The sequence below is a fragment of the Geotrypetes seraphini genome, chromosome 8, assembly GCF_902459505.1.
Source record: "Geotrypetes seraphini chromosome 8, aGeoSer1.1, whole genome shotgun sequence".
NCBI classification, from domain to species: domain Eukaryota; kingdom Metazoa; phylum Chordata; class Amphibia; order Gymnophiona; family Dermophiidae; genus Geotrypetes; species Geotrypetes seraphini.
Window position 1 is genome coordinate 162,172,382 of NC_047091.1, and position 19,245 is coordinate 162,191,626.

A 19,245-nucleotide genomic window follows, 5' to 3' on the forward strand; every position below is an offset into this window, starting at 1 on the left:
ACTAGGCCTGCCTGCCCTGTCCTGGCCTACCACTAGACCACCAGAGGGGGGACAGGGTACAAAGCCTGATAGGGAGGGGGGACAGGGTGCAGAGCTTGGCAAGAAGTGTGGGGTTGGGTGCAGAGCCTGGCAGGGAGAATTTGGTTCAGAATGTTATTTTTCTTGTTTTCCTCCTCTAAATCTGAGGTGCATCTTAAGGAGCGAAAAATATGGTAACTATAAAATGATCCTACTTCAAAATATTCAACTATGCATTGTTCAACTGAAAGATCACCAAATACCATCATAGTATACAAATCTTTATATACATTTAAGCCATTGAATATGTTCCTTTTCTGAATAATTACCTGGTACAACATAGTCAGCCAGTTTGGCTAACAGTAGTGATGCAATTTTGGAGGCTGGATCACTGGGGTCATCCTGTTCACTGTCTAAAGATGGCACAGAGTAACTCCAAGGAGGTAGCTCTACATTGCCACAATCTTCTACGCTCATAAGTGGAAGAGCAGCTCGACAGAGCTGAAGGATTATGAGGACCAGTTTTGGAGAGGGGCGCTGGTCCAGCAGCAGTGAAAGGAGTTTGGAGACGCAAGCAGGTTGACTCAGGATTGCCTTACCTATATGACTCCTTACCACAAAAGTACAGCAAAATGTTAGTGTACAGTATCTTAAGTACATTTTACTTTTTTTTGTTTACATAGTTTATACTATTAATAAGTATTGTTCAGAACTTTTTCCCTCACATATTATTTCTACATAGAATCATGGGAGACAAACATGTTTCTCAACTTTTCTGTCTTGAGGCAGAGATGAACTAGATACATACTGACAACTACAGTCATAAAACAATCATCTAATTATTAGCAACATCCTCTACCTTTAGCTTTGAAAAAATTGATATTTTTTTTTGGCAATAACATTGGAATACAGAAATAGACATCAAACCTGTTCATGTACAAGGAAAAGCTTTCTAACACTTTATAATTACAGTGGTGCCTCGCATAACGAACGCCTCACACAACGAACGCTGCACACAACGAACTTCATGTCTTGATTCACACAACGAACTTCGTTTCACACAACGAACTTCACACAACGAACTTAGTTTCACACAACGAACTTAGTTTCACACAACGAACTTAGTTTCACACAACGAACTTAGTTTCACACAACGAAGTCGCCCGAGCTGCCGATGTATTGCATCCTTCCGCGCAGGCACTGCAGGCAGTCGTTAGTCACTGCGCTTAACTGCCCTCTCTCACTGTATACAGTCGTCCTTTTAAGATAAACTCAATATTTTTTATATATCATGGCTTCTAAAAAAAGCAGGAAGGTGATTTCTGTTGAAATGAAACGGGAATTATTATTAGAAGGAGTGAATGTGGGGTAAAACAGTGTGACCTCGTCAAAGAGTTTGGCCTCAGCAAGACCACCATTTTCACCATTTTGACAAATTTATCTTTTTTTATGTCATCTTAGCATATTTTATGCTGCAGAACGAATTATTTTTTTTAACATGTATTGTTATGGGAAAACGCGTTTCACATAACGAACTTTTCACATAACAAACTTGCTCCTGGAACGAATTAAGTTCGTTGTGTGAGGCACCACTGTAGTAGAATAAACAGTTTAATATGTAAATGGCCCCTGATGCAAATTGTATAACTACAGTTCCCAATTTCCTGTGGCACCTTGATAGATCGTGTGGCAAGAGATAAAAAAATATTCTGTACTAAAAATTTCTTCAATTTTGTGGCAAATCTGCATATTAAACAATGTTAAATGTGCATTTTACTTTACTACATTTAATGGCTTTTTTGAGCATTTGGATAATGTACTTTTCTGGGGAAAATATATTTTTAAAGATCAATGCCTGGAAGGGAGATTAGATCTCAAAGGAATGGCAGAACAGGAGACAAAACGGTTTGAAAACAAGTAAACATGGAAAAAGCTGGAATGGTGGATTAGGAGGAGAAGGAGAAAAATAGATACTGGATGAAGAAGGGATCAATGAGTCAGAAAAGAAAGGGCAAATCCATTCTTACGTACCACTTCACTCTTGCCCCAATCTCACTTGCTTGCAACCTCCCTTTACAATCCTCCTCACTTGTACTTTGAAACACCCTGTATCATGCTTCTCCTCCCAGCTGATTGCCACTTATTCCATTCCTGCCCCCAAACCCATCCCCACCAAACACAGCATGGCAAAAGGAGCCAATGGACATGCAATACTTTAGGCTGCTTCCTTTGTTACCTGGGACCAAAAGCACTACACTTTGAACTGAGGGAACATGTAACTTGACACTGGGCTATAGGCAAGAGAGAAAGCAGCAGCATCCCAGACACCCACCCTCTGCTTTTCTCCTCCTTTTCCAAGTCTGAATAAATGTAGGCTACTCTTACTGTCACTTCTAGCTCCTCACAACTCTTGGTCTCTTGTGACAATATTGCAGGCAATACAGTAATCTGCTTTAAGGAATGGATTTTGTGGCATGGAATTGTGGGAAATTAGGGGCTTTGTGTATAAGTGACAAAAGGTGTTAATAAGATTTTTATTGTCTGAGTAGATCCCTCTATCAGCATCTGGTAGCATTCTTAGGATTCAAAGTCTGTAGGATTTTTTTTTGTCTTTTTCTGGTTTATTACAAGCAATTGCCAAAAACTTGTGTAGTTAAGAAGGTTAAATCTATGCTGGACCAATGCACGATGTGGCACTCCAGACCCTGCAATACACCATATAAGAGGCCTAGACTTCCTTGTCCTTCTAAAGTTTGAATTCCATGTAGACTGAAGAAAGCAGCAGTCAATATCATGTGGTATGAACACACTCAGATTAAGTTAAGCATTCCGCACCTTGAGAGATCATTGAGAAGACTGAGAACATCTTGTAGAGCATCATTTCCAGCTGCCTGGTTACCACAACACTCTGTAGCTCGTGCCAAATGATTGGTTAGAAGACTGGAAACTTGACGAGCCAGACCAGAATGTACAGCCTCTGCTGAACCACCTTCAAATTCAAGAAGGGACCAATTTTCAACAAGACAACATTGTAACATTAAATGATAGCAGATAAAGACTAGATGGCTCATCCAGTCTGCCCAAAAAGGTGGCCAGGGTAGTACCCTCACATCTTAATGCCAATTTGTTATTTATAATAAATATTAAATAATATTAAAGTGTGAAAGTCTACTGACAGTAAAACTTAAAAGGATATACAGTAAAAGCTTGGATTGCAAGTAACTTGGTTTGCAAGTGTTTTGCAAGACAAGCAAACATTTGATTAAATTTTAACTTGATATACAAGCAATGTCTTGCAATACAAGTACATACAGTATACACAAATCACAATTGAGTCGATGGTTCTTCTCTCTCTGACGCTGCAAGAGTGTAGTGACTGTTCTAAACAAGCAAAGTCTTGCAATACGAGTACATGCAGCATACACGTGTCACATCATCACAACTGAGCCAATGGTTCTCTCTCTGACACTGCAGGAGTGTAATGACTGTTCTAAATGAGCGAGGGCTTGCAATTCAAGTACGTATAGTATTTTGTATTAAAGTTTTTGGGTTGTGGAACGAATCGTCCGAGTTTCCATTATTTCTTATGGGGAAATTCGCTTTGATAAACGATTGTTTTCGATTACAAGCAGGTTTTCGGTGTATTTTGTATTAAAGATTTTGGAACAAATCATCCGAGTTTCCATTATTTCCTTTGGGGAAATTCGCTTTGATATACGAGTGCATTGGATTACAAGCAAGCTTCTGGAACAAATTATGCTTGCAAACCAAGGTTTTACTGTATACTTTTATTCTGCCTTCATGTCATATCTGTGTTTATCCCATCTCTTTCTGAATTCCATTACTGTTTTTGACCCTACAACTTCTCATGGAAGAACATGTCAGGCATCTACCACCCTCGCCATTAAAAAACAATTCCTAATGTTCCTTTTGAGCTTCCTTCTTTGCAGTTTTATTTCATATCCTCTAGTTCTATACCAGTGTATCGCAAACCGTGTGCCGCAGCACATTCCAGGTGTGCCCCGAGGCGCCGGCTGACTGCTTACAGGACGTGCCTCTCATGGCAAGAGGCACGTCCTATAGGCAGTGAGCCAGCACCAACGACAACTCCTCAGGGGCATCTCTCCTCCTCTTTCCGCACCTCCCCTCCTCCAGGATCCCCTACCGGCGAAGAGACAGGATCAGGGTCACAGCCGGAGGGCCTCCACGCATGTGCTGACATGATGATGACAAGCACAAGCATGATGTCATTGCGTCAACATCCACGCATTTCTAGAGGCCTATCGACCAGGTTTAGTTCACCGCCACACCAAAAAGTTTGTGGTCACTGTTCTATAGCCTCTTTTTTGAAAAGTTTGTTTTGTCACTTACTGAAATAAATCAATCATAGAAATACTTGCTGATCAATTCTTTCCTTTCTTTTTCTAAATACAAATCTCTAAACTAGTATGTTTATATTGAATACGTGCTGAAAACTAAATATGATGGAAACAAAATGTGCAAGTCAAACAAAAGGAAAAAACAGTCTGCCAGCTAAGTGTCCATTTTCCACAACAAAATGACTAGCACTATTTATTAAAAGATGTTTGTGAATCTATACGAGAAACACAAATTCCTTTAGCCTTATCCATTACTCTCTAACCTTTACTGAAATCAGCACCTCTGCTGTACAAAGGCCCTGCTCACACATGTACAACTGCCAGATTCCTGAAGTAAAGACTAAGAAAGGCAGCATAGTTTCTGAAGACAAAAGTTTGCCCCTACCTTCATCTTTTTCCCACTCCACACAACGATTGGCTAGAACCTGAAAAGCTGCCCATGCCATGGTGGCCACTTTCTGCTTCTTGGTCTGCTTTTCACTTGAGATAGTTTCTGTCTGGCTGCTTAAACTACAGAGGCGATCCATGAGCTGAACCAGACCGCTTCGTACCAAGCATTTTTCTTCACTCCTATTAGCAGAAGGTTTTAGAAGTCATGGATATCTCCTTCGTCATCTGCATTTATTAGCTTACAAAAATGTAATTCTGCAGTTCTAATATAACACAGTAGCTGTCAAACTACAAATTGCATTAGACAGCTTTTAGGTAGATTAACTTCTTGGCATGCTGGATCTTCATATCTACATACAATTCTAATCTAAACTTAACCATTCAAAAAGTAATAATGTCTCATTCTATATCACCCACAGATCAATCTCAGAGACTTGTGGATTGTACCTATCTACTAGCAGGCGGAGATAGAGAGAATATCAGAGCTCTGTCATATAATGCCCAATGGAGCAGCTTCATATCCAGTAATTCTCTCTATCTAGCAGGTGGATGGTCATAACCACCTGTGCAACTGGTTTGAGTCTGGCTCCTGAGCTTGCCCAACAGGAAGATCACTTGAACTCTTTGGGGTTTAGAAGACCTTGGAGGTCTGGGGTGTAAACCTGGTGGGGTCAGGTCTCTTCACTCACCCAGATAGTCCTCTTCATCTCCTGGTTGCAGAGCTCTGAATCCTCTTTGGTGCTTTGTCTTGACTTTGCCTGAATCTTCTGCCTCTTTATAAAGGCAACACTGGCCCAGTTTGTCTGGAACCGCATGAGGGGGAGACATGAAGGGGACTTCTTGCTGTTCCTACTCTGCCAGCATCCGACTGGGGGAACCATGAGTACTATTGTTTATTTATGATGGCTGCTCCCATCGAATCTGTCAAAGATTGCTGCTGCTGTGGGAACTGGAGAGCAATGTTGGATAGTTGCAGCACATGCAATTGCTCCTCTCCTGTCAGCCCAATTCTGGCCACAGTTTCAGCATTGGCAGGCCCAGAGGAGTTAGTTGGTGTGTCAGGGAAGTTTATGGCAGGCTCTGTGGTACTTTCTTCAGTGCACACGTCAGTGAACCGACACTTCTTTCCCACCGACCAGCTGGTCCACAGACACAGTTTCTCATTCTGGGGCTGCTCATGAAAATGGCAATGAATTGTTTAGAGATCTGGGGGATGTTGCTCACATGTCCTCCTCTTCTGAAATTTTTTTTTTTTTAAATGCACCTGGCCCTTTTTTTAATATATATTCTTTATCTAATATAATAAAATGGTAAGCCGCGCATGCGCACTAAAAAAAACGTGTTCCGTGAGCTGTAGCGAAAAAAAACAATTGCGCATGCGCGGCCCCGGCGGCGGCTTTCAAATAAAAAAAAAATTTCCATAGCTGCGGCGGCCTTCCTCACCCCCGGCTCCTCTCTTGAACTGGACGGTCCCCGCGTTTGCCTACCCTTCCCCCCAACACAGCGCATTCCCCCCCCCCACCCCAACGAATCAATAAATCGAGCCGGGCCGCCCTCCGCAAAAGACCAGAGGAGTTCTTTGCCGCTCACACCCCTTCCCTTGCCGCTGACCCGAATACCTACCCGGCGATTCAAGAAGCCTGTGCAGCAGTCTTCACACGCTGCTTCAGGCTCTTCTACTGCCCTGATTTGCTCTGCCGCGTCTCTGATGATGTCATCAGAGACGCGGCAGAGCAAATAAGCGCAGTAGAAGGACCCGAAGCAGCGTGTGAAGACTGCTGCACAGGCTTCTTGAATCGCCGACTTACAAGGGAAGGGGAGGGGGGGGGGTCGCAAGGACTCTATCCGAGTAATTAAAAAACTCTGCACAAGGGGAGCAGGAATAGATGATGATGGACAGGGGGGGAAAGGAAGGGAGGCCTATTGTTGGATAGGGGGAGCAGGAAGAGGTGCAGATGGACAGCGGGGGAAATTAAGGGAGACCTGCTGATGGACAGGGGGGGGAAATGAAGGGAGGCCTACTGCTGGACAGGGGGACAGGGGGGGAGGTAAAACAAAGGGAGAAGGGCTGTTGCTGGATAAGGGGAGCAATGAAGAGGTGGTGGTGGACAGGGGGGAAAAATGAAGGGAGGCCTAATGCTGGATAGGGGGAGCAGGAAGAGGTGCTGATGGACAGGGGGAAAAAAATTAAGGGATGCCTACTGCTGGACAGGGGGAGCAGGAAGAGATGCTGATGGACAGGGGGAAAAAATAAAGGGAGGCCTACTGCTGGACAGAGGGAGCAGGAAGAGGTGATGATGGACAGGGGGAAAAAGGAAGGGATGCTTATTGTTGGACAGGGGGAGAAGGAAGAGGTACTGATGGACAGGGGGGAGGTAAAACAAAGGGGGAAGGGCTGTTGCTGGATAAAGGGAGCAGTGAAGGGGTGGTCGTGGACACAGGGGAGGTAAAAAGAAGGGAGAATGGACAGGAAAAAGTGGCTAAGGAGACAGAGAGAGAAATAAATAAAGACAGACACACACACATATATTCTAGCCCGAGGGAGGAAAATGCTGCACAGGGAAGTAGGGAGGGGGAAATGCTGATGCACAAGGAAATGGAGGGGGAGGGAATGCTGATATGGCTACTGTACAGGAAGGTGGACAAGGGGAGATAAATGCTGCATAGGGGGCAGAAAGAGAGATAAATAGAAAGAAAGACAAATAATAGGAGGGAGGGAGACAGAAATAAAAGAAGAAAGACACAAGGGCAGGGAGTGAGACAGAAAGAAAGACAGACATACATATATTCTAGCACCCGTTAATGTAACGGGCTTAAAGACTAGTTCATTTTATATTTACATCAAGTGTACAGAAAGTAATAACAAATTAACTTAATACATCACTTGAATTATAACAAATTTTTCCCAAAATAAAATTTATCCCCTTCCCACCCACCATTCTAATATCATTTAATACATACAATATAATAAAATCATTCATTCCCTTCATAACCAATAATAAAAAAAGTCAACCCCCCTCCAATATTTCATTTATGTAAAATCAGGGAAAAATGATAACTATTCTTTACAATAATTTATCAATGGCCCCCACATATCCTTAAACTTATTAAAATATCCTTTTTGAACAGCTAACGCTCTTTCCATTTTATACATGTGTGTATTGCGCACCTGGCCTTTTTGATGAAAAGGTTTCTGCCTTAGCCCAGGATAGAGTTACCAAGGGATTTGGATGAGGTCTCTATCCTCTCAGACTGGATTTGACATTCCTCTGTTTGGGGGATCCTGTCACTCGCCTGTAGAGCTCCTGGAAAAGGGGGAGCTCTCTCTGGCTTCTATGGCCCATATCCTTGTTTTTGCAGGATGGTTTGGATAAAGGGCTGCACGTTCCTTGAAGGTCCAGATGGCAACTCTGATGTATTTTCAGAGGTACATACACCAGACTTTGCTAATGGTGCATCTGGATGTGATCCATTTTTTTTGAAGGAGGTTCAACATTTAAATCCCCCCATGAGAGCGATTTGTCCAGCTTGGAACCTTAACCTCATGCTTCGAGCCTTGCAAAGAGCACCGTTTGAGCTGTTGAATCGCATCTCCCTGAAAGATCTCAGTCTGAAGACAGTTTTTCTGGTGGCTATTACTTCAGCCAGGAGAGTATCTGAGTTGCAGGCTTTCTTATGTTGTGATCCTTTTCCCTGTATCACATAGGCGGGGATGATGATCAGCATGATATTATTCAAATCCACACTCTAAGCCCACTTCTTTGAAGCTGCTTTCAATTCCAAACTCCAACCCACCTTCTAAGTACCAATATCTGTCTTATCATTGTATTATCTGTCTTATTATCTCTAATTCCCCCGCCTGAGCACAGTGTATTGATGCACCTTCTTGTCCAGATTGTCTGTCTTTACTAGATTGTAAGCTCTCTTGAGCAGGGACCATCTCTTCTATGTTTTTATGTATAGCGCTATATAAGTCTAATAGTACTATATAAATGATAAGTAATAGTAGTAGCTGGTGCTTCCTTTTTGTCGAAGATTGTTGCGCTTTTCCATTAGAATCAGCTGATTTCTCTGCCAGCTTTCTGTAGGGAAGATGATTTCTGCACCTTGTGATGATTTCTGCACCCGGAGGATTTCTGCATCCTGCAATGGTGGGATGTTTGGCAGATCCTGATCAATTACTTGGAGGTTACAAATGAGTTTCGGTGCTCAGATCATCTATTTGTGTTGTTTTTGGAATGTACGAAGGATGAACAGGCATCTAAGGCTAAAAAAGCGAGGCAGCTTAAGGAAGCAATCTCTTTCACCTATGCAGTGGTAGGGAAGACTCCTTTGTTGGTGAAGGCACATTCCACCAGGGCGCAGGCTACTTTGTTTGCAGAATTGCAGGCTGTTTCAATTGATAAGATTCGTACAGACACAACTTGGGCTCCAGTCCATACCTTTCAAGGCATTACCAGTGGAACCTTTTGGCTCAGGAAGACTCAGCCTTTGGCTCCTCGGTATTGGTGGCTGGGGTTGCTGGATCCTGCCTGACTTAAGGACTGCTTTGTTACATACCAAAAGTCTCTGGATTGATCTGTGGGATGGCATAAAAATAGAAATTAGTTCTTACATGATAATTTTCTTTCTATTAGTTCCAACAGATCATTCCAGAGACCCTCCCTGATGTGGGTCGTAGTCTGGTATAGTCTGTTTTCTCCTACATTGTTATCCAGTGAGGTCAAGTTTCATTGTGTCTCTACAAAGACAGGACTTTTCATTCTTTTTCTGACAATTTCTACTGCTTAGTTATCAAGAATACTGGAAATATGGCTGCTGCACAGGACACTATAGAGAGAGAACACCAGAGCTCTGCTATCTCCATCTGCTGGTAGATGGGCACAACCCACAAGTCTATGGATTGATCTGTTGGGACTATATGGAAAGAACTACTGTAATTTCTCCTTACTACTGGAACTTGGATTTGACAGAATGTAACAAGTGGTACATGCCATTTCCACCCAAATATATCAAAATAAAAAATAAACTGAAAAAGAGATTAGGTTCTTACCTAGATAGTATTTTTTCTAGTAGATAGGAATGATATTCTGAACCTTTGGGTGCTCTGTCCAGTCTTGCGAGCATAATGCAAAATATGTCAATCATAGCTTTTAAAACCTTCTCCCAGAAGTCTTCTACCCCCTTCAGTTCATTCTAAAGCATGCAAGAGCTCAGAGCTACAAACTGTGTACCATGTGCCACGAGACGCTGGGGAAGAGGAGAGGTGCGTCCTGTAGGCAATCAGCCGGCACCAGCACCTCTCTGAGCATCTTCCCTGCTGAAGCCCCCCTACTGGCGGCTCAGGACCTGTCTGGAGAGCCGTCACATATGCGCATACAGTCATCACGGTGACATTGACGCATTTCCGGATGTCTCAAGCCGTGGCTCGACAAAATTTGTGGGACACTACTCTAGATAAAAGACTGGAGAAGGAGGGACACAAGGAACTTCCTGAAACCAAGGTTCTGATCTGCTCATATAACATTATAATAGTCAATAATGAAACTGTAATGTATAAATGAATGAATATTACCACTGAACAGTAAAACACATCAAATAAAAGCAACAACTTGAATATAAGTGGAGCTCAATTATCTCTTGAGATTCTATCTACAAACTGATTCTGAACCCATAATCCAATTGGTAAAGAAGTCTTAACTGTGGAGAGGACCATGAAGCATAAGGCAGATACAGTTGCATCAGGAATTATCGGGGGGGGGGGGGGTGTTCAGCATACCATTCTTATCTACTGGAAAAGATATTAGAAAGGTAAGAAACTAATCTCCTTCTCCAGTGCAATAGGAATGGTATGCTGAACCTTATGGACTTACCTAAGCAGTCCCCGAAGTCCCGGATGGGAGAGATAAGCCTGCTTTCAATATTGAGGATCCAAAAGCAGAGTCCTCATGCGCTGCCACAGCCACCCTATATTAGGGTGCCACTGAAAAGTTCTCAGCCCAACCAACAAAGTTGGGGCAATCTCTACTAAGGGCTATACACTTACCCCTTCTTCTATAAAGCTGCGCTAGCGGTTGCCGTGTGGAAACAGCCCCGAAGCCCTTTAAATCTCTATGGGCTTCAGGGCCGTTACCGCATGGCTTTGTAGGAGAGGGTTAGTCCAGTGATTTTTCACATTTCTTGTTCCATTTTTTTCCGACGACTCAAGAGTCATGCCATAAGGCATGCCCAAAGTGAGCTGGATCTTTGAGAGCAATCGGCCCCTGTGTGAGCAAGTCCAGATACATCATAAGCCAGAGACATTTATCCACTTGTAGGTGTACTAGATCTGCATACCAAGGTCGCGTGGGCCAATCCAGGGCCACAAGGATCATCCTCCCTGAGTGAGATGCTATGCAACGAAGCATCTGGCCTATCAGGGGCCATAGAGGAACACAAAGCCATCCGGATTTTGGACAAGGTTGCACCAAGGGATCCAGCTATGCACTTCCGATCTCTTATCTTTGGCCGAAAAACAGAGGTGCTTTCTTGTTGCATATCATTGTCATCAGATCGAACATCGGATGCTCCCAATGCCCTACAATGTCTTGGAACAACCACAGGGCCAACGAACACTCTCCCAGGTCTAATGTCTATCTGCTGAGGTAATCCACTTGCACATTGTCCACTCTAGTTACGTGTGCCGCCATGATGGTCAGGAGATACTTTTCTGCCTAAGCAAATAGTAGTTTTGCTTCTAGTTGGAATGAAGTGCTTCTGTGGTGCCTCCCTGCCGGTTGACATAGGCCACTGCTGTGGCATTGTCTGAGAATAATCTTACAGGTCTGCCTTCCAGCACTGACTGTAGGTTACGCAGAGTGAGGTGGACCACTCGTTTCTAACCTCTTTAATGACCACTTCTGCTGAGACAGTGTCCATTTCCCTTGCACCGGTATCCAAGGCAGCTGCAATTTACCTGGATACAGGTTTAGGAGAAGTTCCACAGGATGAAAATTCCTCTCTTATGCAGAAGAGAAGAGTTTCCATTCTGATGGCTTGTTAAATTGGACACAAAACACTGAATTCTTCAATAAGCAGAATATTCAAGTTTATGTAAGAAACGTATATAAAATGACAGCAGTTTTTTTTGTAGCCAAGGAAGGAATAAGAAGACATGTCAAATTCTCCTGTTCAGATTCCTTCAAAGCCTAATCTGAAAAGCTATACATTTTATCCTCTTCCTTGACATCACTTTACAGCATTAACATACAATAGCATGACGTACAGACTTTCCAAACACGTACATCCTGTGGAGCCTGGTACATTTACAAAAACATATTTTCAATGTCATTATTCAGTTAACTCTCTATGTCCTGGATCAAAAGTAAAAGACAATGTAAAAGACAGACAATTCACTTGCGCTTCAAGTCCAGATGTCAGTGTTTCACTTTTTCTCTAAATGACTGCTAAATAACCCTTGACATCCCTGACCTCCCAGACACAAATCATGTCAGTAAAGGCCTGCATCCTAATCTATAGAAACAGGCATCTATGTGGTTATTTGTGTTGCCATGTACAAGAACAGATTTTCCTGTTTCCTCTGAGAAACTTATCTTTAATTCTATACATCTTCTTGCATATGAACAATGGTTCATAAATGATTTTTCTTAACAGTTACAGAATCAACCTTTTGAACACTCTCAGCTTAGCCTGTGTGCGTGCAGCTAAAGCAATTTAAACATTTCAATCTTTAATTACAAAGTCTCAAGCTTTCACTCAATCTCATTTTAATTTCCCCAAACTTTAATATATAATCACTTAAGTTTTGATTTATTCACAAAACCTAGGATTGGGTTTAATCCAACAACTCAGTTTTCACATCACCTGTCACACCTATAAATTCCAACTGGTCAACCAGTGCAGTGCACCCTCCAGCCGAACAGGCTTGGTGTCAGTTGTCAGGGCAACCCAGGAATCCCTTTTGCTAGTCTGTGGATAGAACCACCAGCTCATGCTGCTGCGGGCTGCTTTCGTCCAGGATAGAGGGGCCTGAAGGGAGTCTCTCTGGGGAGATCAATGAGACAACAGTACATCCTGGATGCATATGTGCCCTTGCCCAGGGTAGTACTTATGGCAGCCACCTTCAAGCCCAGAACCTGTAGGTAGTACCATGTAGGCGCTGGCTGTGACAGGAGGTTCATAATTTTCCCCCAAAGCTTCTCTCTGCATGCCTCTGGTAGGAAAACTTGGCCTTCTGTCGTGTTGAAGAGCACTCCCAGGTATTCTAAAGACTGAATGGGGACTAATTGGCTCTTTCGAAAGTTTATAATCCAGCCGAGAGTGTGGACAGTCTACACAACTGTGGCCACTGCTCTGTCTCCCTCTTTTTGAGAGGGGGCTCTGATGAGTCAGTTGGCTACGTAAGGATAAACCAGTCAGCCTGCCCTGTGGAGATGGACTGCTACCATCACTGTCACCTTGGAGAACGCAGGGGTGCTATTGCCAGCCAAATGGTAGTGCTAAGAATTGATAGTGATTCTCCAACACATGAAATCTCAGGAACTTTGTGTGCCGAGAAAATTGGAATGTGGAGATGAACCTTGATAAATCCAAGGTTGCTATAAACTCTCCTGTCTGGACTGCTGCAATAACTGATCTCACCATCTCCATTTGGAAACGCGGAACCCTCAGGATCACATTGATATGTTTGAGATCCAGAATGGGCCTCCAGTCGTTGGAATATTTCTTGGGCATGACAAAGTATATAGAGTATTTCTCCCCAGACAATGGCGGAGTTCTTATACAATAAGATTCAGAAGATTTACTCTTGAGCTCTCAACCAGGCTGCTTCCCCTCCCCTCCTTCCATCTGCCCCTTCTACTAACTTCCCCCTCAACACCTACCACCCTCTCCTCTTTCTCCGATATCACTGAGGAGGAAACCACACATCTTCTCTCATCTTCTAAGCCCACTGCATGCTCCTCCGATATGATTCCTACTCTCCTACTCAGTGCTATCTCGCCTTCTGTTATCCCTCCTATCTGTCATATTCTCAACCTATCGCTCTCCATTGCAACTGTCCCTGATGCCTTCAAACATACCGTTATCACATCCCTCCTCAAGAAACCCTCACTGGACTCCATTTGTCCCTCCAACTATCACCCCCATCTCCTTCCTCCCTTTCTTATCCAAGTTACTTGAACGTGCTGTTCACCGCCATTGCCTGGACTTCCTCTCATCCCATGCTATTTTGGATCTGCTTAAGTCAGGCTTTTGCCTGCTGCATTCCATGGAAACTGCTCTTACTAAAGTTTCCAATGACCTATTCTTGGACGGATCCAAAGGTCTCTACTCTATCCTCATCCTTCTCAATACTGTTGATCACCGCCTACTCCTTGATACGCTGTCCTTGTTAGGATTCCAAGGTTCTGCCCTCTCCTGGTTTTCTTCCTATCTCTCCCATCGCATCTTCAGTGTATGCAATGGTAGTTCCTCCTCTACAGCCTTCCAGCCATCGATTGGTGTACCTCAAGTTTCTGTCCTGGGACCACTCCTTTTCTCAATCTACACCTGCACACTTGGAGCTCTGATCTCCTCTCATGGGTTCCAGTATCACTTCTATGCTGATGACTCCCAGATCTACCTCTCTGTGCCAAATATCTCTATACTGAAGCCCAGACCAAAGCCTCAGCCTGCTTATCTGACATTGCCGCCTGAATGTCTCACCACCATCTAAAACTGAATATGGCTAAAACAGAGTTGCTCATCTTCCCACCTAATCACACCTCTCTATTTCCCTCGTTCTCCATTTCTGTGGACAACACTCTCATCCTTCCTGTTTTGTCTGCTCGTAATCTCGGGGTCATCTTTGACTCCTCTCCCTCCTTCACCACCCAGATACAACATATTGCTAAAACCTGCTGCTTTTTCCTCTATAATATTACCAAAATCCGACCCTTCCTCTCTGAGCACACTACCAAAACACTTATACATGCCCTCATCACCTTGCGCTTAGACTACTACAACTCACTACCCTCAGGCCTTCCACTTAGCCATCTCGCTCCCCTCCAATCTGTCCAGAATTTGGCTGCATGACTCATATTCCAGGAGAGCCATTTTACTCACATTACTCCTCTCCTAAAGTCACTTCATTGGCTTCCCATCCATTTCCGAATACAATTCAAACTCCTCTTACTGATCTACAAATGTACTCACTCAGCTGCCCCTCACTATCTCTCTTCACTTATCACCCCCTATGATCCCCCCTGTGAGCTCCGCTCAGCTGGTAAGTCCCTCCTATCTGTGCCCTTCTCTTTAATTGCCAACTCCAGATGCCATCCCTTCTGCCTTGCTGCACCGTATGCTTGGAACAAGCTGCCCAAATCCCTACGGCAGGCTCTATCTCTGGCAGTGTTCAAGGCCCATTTAAAAGGCCACCTCTTTGAGAGCGCTTTTGACTCCTAACTCTTCTCACCTTGGATTCTGCATTCCCTACCTTCTATGCCATTTCTTGTCTGTCCAAGTTAGATTGTAAGCTCGAACAGGGACCGTCTATAAACTTCAAAATGTACAGAGCTGCATACGCCTTTCAGCACTATATTAGTGATAAGCAGTAGTAGTAAAATATCTGTCCAAGCCTAAGTGTTCTTCTGGGACTGGTTCTATGGCTTGAATATCCAACAATCTGTTTAACGTTGCCCGGACTTGGACCGCCTGATACGGTCAGTCCACTAGAAAATCTATAAATCAGTCAGAGTGAAGGAATGCACACTATCTTGTAACCCTCTCTGAAAATATCCAAAGACCCAAATATCTCTCGTTATGCTTTCCCAGGCCTCCAGAAAGTCTGAAAGCCAAGCTCCAATTTTCTGAAGGGTACCTGGAGACCTGGCTACCGTTGTGGTCTGGGAACCTGTATTCTGAATTTTCCAGTTTATGGAATATTTCTGCCTGGAACCTTGATAGGTTCTCCGAGACAAGCCTCCTGAGGTGTACTGACAAACACTTGGGACCCCTGAAAGGAGCTCTGGTTCTGGCTTTTAGCCACTCGAGGTCTGCTGTCTGGTAAGAACTTGGGATGACAATCATGCACACTGGCAATAAGAGCATCCAGGCCTTTGCCAAAAAGCTTCTGTCCCTTGAAGGGGAGCCTGTTAAGCGCAGCTTTAGAGACTGAATTGTCCAATCTACAGGATGCATCGGGCAGAGATGGAATAAGCAGTGATTCTCATCACTTCATAAACTGCGTCAGCCATATAGTCCACCCCACACAGAATGGCTTAGCCACTGTGATGTCCAGGGTTCAAAGCCGTGTGCTACAAAAGAAGCAGCTAAAGTCGCCTTAACTCCTAGGGTCAGGGCCTCAAACTTCATCCTGAGGACCATATCCACTCTGTGGTCCTGTGTATCCTTCAGCACGATTCCTCCCTCACTGGGAAAGGACTTGCAATTAAGTTACCTGTGCCACCAGGGAGTCTACCTTTGGCATAGCAAACATTTGCTGGAACTCTTGATTCATAGGATACAACCTAGTCATGGCTTTCACCTCTTTGAGATAGCCTTCCGGGACCTCCCAGGGCTCTATAACCAGGAGTTTCATGTCTGGGTGAAACTGAGCAGATCAAGAGACACCTTTCATGCTGGCCTGCAAAAAGAAAAAAACTGAAGGAGGCAGCAGAATCCTGGGAGAAAACGGTGGTTTCAAAAGCTGTGACTGACATCTTTCTGCAGTATGCTCGTAAGAATGGACAGAGTACCTTAAGGGTCAGCATACCATTCCTATTGCACTGGAATCTCAGTTATTTTTCTTTTTTGTAATACGATACCTACCTTGTATAAGGTATAGTACACAGAAGACCAATACTGTTTGCACAGGCAATAGGGTAACGAGCGCATAATGAAACAACAGATGTCATAGTTTCTCCAAAGGCTTCTTGAACTTGTTCCACCATTCCACCACATGTTAGTTCTTCAATCCTATGAAAAATATATTGGAAAGAAGATTTCTTGCAACAAAAAAAATAATTTAAGAGCCCTTCTACTAAAATTTAGCATGAGCTAAAGGAATTAGTATGTGTTAAATGCTGCATGTCCTGTTTTGAGTAGGGGAGTGGCCTAATGGTTAGAGCAGCTGCCTCAGCACCCTGAGATTGAGTTTGATTTCAACTGCAGTTCCTTGTGACTCTGGGCAAGTCACTTAACACTTCACTGCTCCAGGTATAAAATAAGTATCTGTCTAAAATATGTAAACCACTTTGATTGTGTAACCAGACACAGAAAAAGTGATAATCAAGTCCCATCCCCTATACTTTTTATATCTATGGTTTATTTATTCTTCATTAACCACCTTTGCCAACAAATGGATCAATGCGGTGTACAATAAAATATAGTTTAAAAGAAAAGAACTCCATAAAATTTAATAGGAAAGAATAAGCACTTACAACAAACATTCATACAAGAAATAACATCACAAGTCTGTTTCTTCCATCTAACCCCTTTCAGGGTTAAAACAGAGAGGATGAACTAGAAAGGAAAGGGTCAAGTATTTGTGAAATGCTATTCTAAATAAGCGAGTCTTTATAAATGTTCATTCTGAGCAGATGCAAGGAGGGAGGTTGTTCCATAATTTAGGGGCAATAAAGAAAAATACGGACTTCCTTTTTGATTCATAGTGTGCACGTTTTAATCTAGGAAGAACTAAATGAATAGTGTTGAGTGAACATAGGGTGCCTGAAGGTAAGGGATGATCATAGATGAAAGGTAAGATGGCTGATCTGTATGGAATGTCTTATGAGCAAGACTCAGGATTTTGATCCAGCTGGCTACTGTTTTTTCTGGATTTAACATGAGGTAGTGACTGCAACCATTCAGACAGCAAAAGGGCAGGGTTGGGTTTAAAAGAGAAACATGGGAAGACTAGGAGAATTATTGTCTAATAAAAAATTTGATACTGAAGGAGTCTATCAGAGTAGCTAACGGACTAATGAAGATATTGAAGAGGAGTGGGGAAAGTAGGGAACCCTATGGGACCCCTACATGTGATGTCAATCTGTTGAACTACTGTATTTGACTGATGTGTGACAGAAAAGGATTGGCCTGTAAGAAAAGAATTAAACCAGTTTCAAACTTTACTTGAAATGCTGATTTCTGTTAACATGGACAATAGTTTATGATCCACTAGATTGAATGTGGTTGATAAATCTAGTGAAACTATTAATGAGATGTGCCCTGAATCAAGAGTAGTGTGCAGCTCACTCAGTAGTGTAATAACAGTCTCTGTGCTATGGTATGGCAAAAAAATATGACCGCTGAGGGTGAAAAATTAAGGACTGCTCAATGTGGGTTGAGAATTGTTGAAAGGCAAGTTTTTTTGAGTATCTTTGATAGAAAATTGAGATTAGAGACTAGACGGCAATTGGTCACCGATCTAAGGAGGACTTTTTTTTCTTCTTGCAGGAACGGTGCCTGAAGAAAAACTATCAGAGATGGTGACCCGTCAAATGCGTGCATGAGATATGCGCGCGCCAATTGCACACACAAGATATGTGCGCAGTGTCCATCAAATATGCGCCTGACAAATGCGTGCTGACAATTGCACACACAACAAATGCGTGCTTCTCTGTTTCCTATATGGCTATACGGTAACCTGCATTGACCAGTTATAGCCCTAAAAGTTGGTGTTATTATTATGAAGGATTAGGTGAGCAACATGGGAGAATGAATATCCAGTTTTTAAAGGAATTTGTATACATATATCTACCCAAAATGAACAAATCACAGCTAAGCAGAATGGATGGGCATCTCGGCCTCCATCTACTGTAATTAATTATCTTACCAATTTCTGTCAGTAGCAATCAATAAGTGATTGACTGCACTTAAAAAAATTGCCTATCATGAGACATGAAAAATCAGCTCTAATGATTAGGGATAAGAGTTATATAAACATACACACATCCTGTACTAACTTATTAAACTTAGTACATTTTAAAGAGATGTGATTAGCTTCCAAAATAAAGTCAATTGAATGGTACTTTTATAATAAACTGATTATGGGTGAAGACCTGCAGGTACCTATTTTCAGTGTGCTTTATAAAGACACATAAATTTCTATAAGCAGTGGCATAGCAAGGGTATCTAATCTAATCTAATCTAAACCTTAAGTTTATATACCGCATCATCTCCATGAGTATGGAGCTCGACATGGTTTACAAGAACTTAAAATAGTGGGTAGAGAAGAAGAAAAAGGATTACATGAACTTATGTGTAGAAGGGGGGAGAGAAAGGGGGGAAGGATAGAGTTACAATTTGCTGAAAAGCCAGGTTTTCAGTTGTTTGCGGAATAACTGAAGGGAGCTCAGGTTCCGCAACAGGGTGGTGAGGTCGTTCCAGAGACCTGTGATTTTGAAGAGAAGGGATTTTCCCAGTTTGCCTGCATAGTGGATGCCGCGTGGAGAGGGGAAGGCTAGTTTATGCCTTTGGG

General features: G+C 43.0%; 1 protein-coding gene across 4 annotated transcripts in view; it reads right to left on the bottom strand.

Annotated features, from left to right (window-relative positions):
• HECTD4 (HECT domain E3 ubiquitin protein ligase 4) overlaps positions 1-19,245 on the bottom strand; it is a 492,696-nt gene that overhangs the window by 220,097 nt on the left and 253,354 nt on the right. For all 4 annotated transcript variants that reach the window (XM_033956861.1, XM_033956860.1, XM_033956862.1 and 1 more), the window contains 4 exons: positions 16,596-16,742; positions 4,783-4,967; positions 2,854-3,007; positions 348-628 (listed from right to left, as the gene is read on the bottom strand). In XM_033956861.1, the coding sequence (XP_033812752.1) occupies positions 348-628; positions 2,854-3,007; positions 4,783-4,967; positions 16,596-16,742 (767 nt within the window). The remainder of the gene's footprint in view (positions 1-347; positions 629-2,853; positions 3,008-4,782; positions 4,968-16,595; positions 16,743-19,245) is intronic.